At 43.0% G+C, this 3,576-nt stretch overlaps 1 protein-coding gene across 1 annotated transcript; it reads left to right on the top strand.

The window, feature by feature from the left end:
- The first annotated feature begins 1,104 nt into the window (after positions 1-1,104).
- On the top strand, positions 1,105-3,128 carry LOC147431680 (uncharacterized). Its single transcript, XM_086494621.1, has 2 exons — positions 1,105-1,575; positions 2,334-3,128. The coding sequence occupies exons 1-2, from the start codon at positions 1,411-1,413 to the stop codon at positions 2,889-2,891; spliced, it is 723 nt and encodes a 240-aa protein (XP_086350747.1). The 5' UTR covers positions 1,105-1,410; the 3' UTR covers positions 2,892-3,128.
- The last annotated feature ends 448 nt before the right edge of the window (positions 3,129-3,576 follow it).

Here is a 3,576-nt window from a genome sequence, read left to right as displayed (position 1 = left end):
TTTTTGACAAGAGAATAATTTATGAAGTTATGAGTGGCATAGTCGTTAATGATAACTCTCACTGTTTTCCCTTTAACAAATCGATGCATTCTAGCCAAGTCATGTGGTCCAAAAGTAGAACTCCAATATTAGCTAACAAACTACAATCGTGAGTGCTATTAATAAGCAAAACCTCTATTGATTTTTACTTTTCATTACCAGGCAAAAAGTGGGTTTGAGTAATATGGATTTACTTATCTTTCTTACCTTTTTCAAGGTTTTTTTCTTTATCTTCGTCCCCTTTTTTCTTGTTCTTAGGGCAATTCCATTGAGGACAGTTTGGAGACAAAGAGTTGAAACAAAGATTTTCTTCCTTTGCTCTCTCTCAAAGTCTTTTTGACTAAGCTTAAACCCTTTAATCATTTTCTTCTTAAAAAGGCCTTTTTTTTTTTGGGATAGATTCCTTCGAATCCCTTCATTTTCTCATAAGGACCTTAACATTTCTATTTCCATGTAAAAGGCAAAGAAACGATTCGATCACGGTCCCTAGAGGAGTGCAACCCAATGTAAACCCTCGTAACCATGCACCTCAACACATGTCCCTAACTTTGGACGGGATCCGGTTGTAAAAAGTAAAAAGGCACTCGGCTCCAGTTCACATGCTTGTTGCTTGCCTGTTGCTTTGTCCATGCCTCTGTTTGCTACTTCGTCTTCGTCCTCACCTCCACGTCTTGTCCTCGCCTCCGTCTCCTGTTTTGCGCATCCCCCCCCCCCCCCCCCCCCCCCAAAAAAAAAAAAAAAAAGAAAACAAAAAAAAAACCCCAACACACACACACACACACACCACCTCCTTCATTTTTTTCTGCTTTAAGTGCCAACGCAATGCAACATCTCCTACTTCGTTTCTTTTTTTTTAAACGATAGGCACATATTTGTCCTTTGAAAATGGAAAATTTCTTCTTCCCTTAGGGTTATATTGGATAGGAAACCCCTGGATCAGTGTTAGAAAAAAACCGGGGTACAATGTATTTTAACCAGCTAAAATCATACAATCGCGGTTAGATTTTGAGCTTGCCTTTAAGAAAACCGGCAACTTTACACAAGTTTTAGTGTAAATACCGGCAAAAGCTTCAAATGTTGGCCGAAGAACCGGTAGAATTTCAAGTTAGGAAAAATGTATTTTTCTAGCCCTGGGCCTGGATGCGTGCTGAAACAGCATACTCATGTGCGTCGCGCTCGAACCCTGCTCGTGCGTATGGCGAACAAAAAAAATAGATGCCAAAGATTCTCTTCCTTCTTGCTCTCCCCTCTCTCTCTCTCTCTCACACGCGCCCGCGCGACAGCCTTTGAGGACAAGGTGGGGAACTGGTGACACTATCACATGGTGATGAATATATAAATTCCCCTGGTGGAGAGAGAGGTGAGGGAGAAATGGAGAAGGGGTACATAATGGAGGCTGTGCTGGTGGCGGCGGGGATGCTGTTACTGCTGCTCTACCACGTGCGCCTGCTCTACCTCCTCCGCTACTCCCCTACCTCCACCATCATTGGCGTCAACCAAATCAACCGCCAAGTCTGGGTGCGCACCATGATGGCGGTTAGTACTTCTTGCTTTACACAGATGCGCACATACATGCAGACGTGAGTTCATTACCCTCTTCATCGTTCTGCCCACCTGCACACATACATGCACACACACACACACACACACACACTTCTTGTGTTTGTCGATGCAGTGCTTCCATTGCATACATGTAATAATGCTTTCTATCTGCCAATGCCTGTGGTGTGTTTTTTCCTTGTGTTAGAAAACTAAATCATGCATATTGTGCGCATTAGCGAACATGAACAATGATGGCTGTGCCGAAGACATGCTAGAACGATTCCGACGAGCTTTTAGTGCATTTGTTTACTGGTTCATTGTTCAATGGTGCAAATTTCTGCATCAACTCTTTGCAATGTGTGGATTTCAAAGTGTATGGTAACATGTGCATGTGTGTGTCAAATTTTGTTTGGAGACAAAGAGAGAGACACAAGAGAATTTTGAATGCGGAAGGACTCATATTTGGAGAGACCTAAAAGATGTGTGTGTGTGTGTGTGTGTGTGTGTGTGTGAGAGAGAGAGAGAGAGAGAGAGAGAGAGGGAGAGGTTTTAACATCGTAAGAACAATCCCAAGAGACCTCAAAGATCTATCCGACAAGTCTTGGACGAGAGAGAGAGAAGAAGAAGAGAATTTTAACGTCGTAGGAAACTACCTTAAAGATCCATCCGACGATGAGAGTTGAACTCAAGACCTGTTATGAGTGAGAGAGAGAGAGAGAGAGAGAGAGAGAGAGAGCTCTTGTTGTGACCAGGATGGCTTGAAAAATGGAGTTTTGGCAGTGCAAACACTACGGAACAACATAATGGCATCCACGCTTCTTGCAACAGCAGCCATCTTATTATGTTCGGTGCTGGCTGTGCTAGTTAACAACGATGGGAGCAGCAACAGCTTGCAGCAAAGAAGCATGTTCCTTGGTGGCAGCAAAAACATCACATTATCAACAAAGCTATTGTGTGTACTGATATGCTTCATCGTGGCCTTTTTATGCAATGTGCAATCAGTGAGATACTATAGCCATGTGAGCTTTTTGATAAACATACCGCTGGGGGCATGCACACCGGGACTCGCCCCTGATTATGTCAATGAGTCTATGGTGAGGGCAGGGCAATTTTGGTCTATTGGGTTGCGGGCATTTTACTTCTCAATTCCCTTGTTTTTGTGGTTCTTCGGACCTATTCCTATGTTTGTAACCTCAGTAATCATGGCAACATTGTTTCATTTTCTAGACACAGCAAAGGGATTTCAACAAACAGTGAGCATCGCTTCACCTCAGGATGTGGAATCGGGTGAGGGCATGACAAGATCATAAAATTTTATGGCCTTTGCCGCGATTGTTCCTTCTAGTCCCCCAATTGTTCAAAAGCCTCGGCAAGATCCATTGATTGTCTTACCACTATCGAGCATGATTGCTCTATGTTTGTACAGTGCTGCATCTGTATTGTGTGACTAGCTAGCATTGAGCAAATCGTGGGGATGTTCATGATCGTGAACAGCCTGCCGGCCCCTAGGCTGTACATCTTGACTACATAAAGTGTTCTCTTTGCTATATTGCGATATCAATGTCCACATTATATGGGCCTCTTTTCTCTTGTCTTGGGATGTCTCCCTCGGTCGTGCATTTGGCTGTTTCCTCCTCTTTTGCTTGCCTGTGGGCAACAGACCTTCACTAAAGTAGACTAACCCACCATTTAAAACTAGAAGTAGGGAAAGCTAGTGCAATGCTGTGTTCATTCCTCGTGTAGATGATGAGGAGAAGCATGCTTGCAAAGCATATCCGCTCGGTTTGCATGTGGTAATGGTGAGACTTGTCATGTAACAATTTTGAAGTCAACATGATTTGAAGTTCAAGTTCATAGAATTGCATTCATTGTCAAGGATGAACAAGTCCAAAGAGGATATCCATAAATTTGCCTTCACCAAGTAGTAAACACGAAGATTTAGAAATTTTCTCATGTAAGAAAAGGGAGCCTTTCTCATTGTTTTTCATACAGTGC

The sequence above is a fragment of the Adiantum capillus-veneris genome, chromosome 21 (assembly GCF_014529385.1).
Source record: "Adiantum capillus-veneris isolate H3 chromosome 21, ASM1452938v2, whole genome shotgun sequence".
Taxonomy (NCBI): domain Eukaryota; kingdom Viridiplantae; phylum Streptophyta; class Polypodiopsida; order Polypodiales; family Pteridaceae; genus Adiantum; species Adiantum capillus-veneris.
The sequence above is the reverse complement of the archived record's forward strand: the minus strand, read 5'-3'. Positions and strand labels throughout refer to the sequence as shown.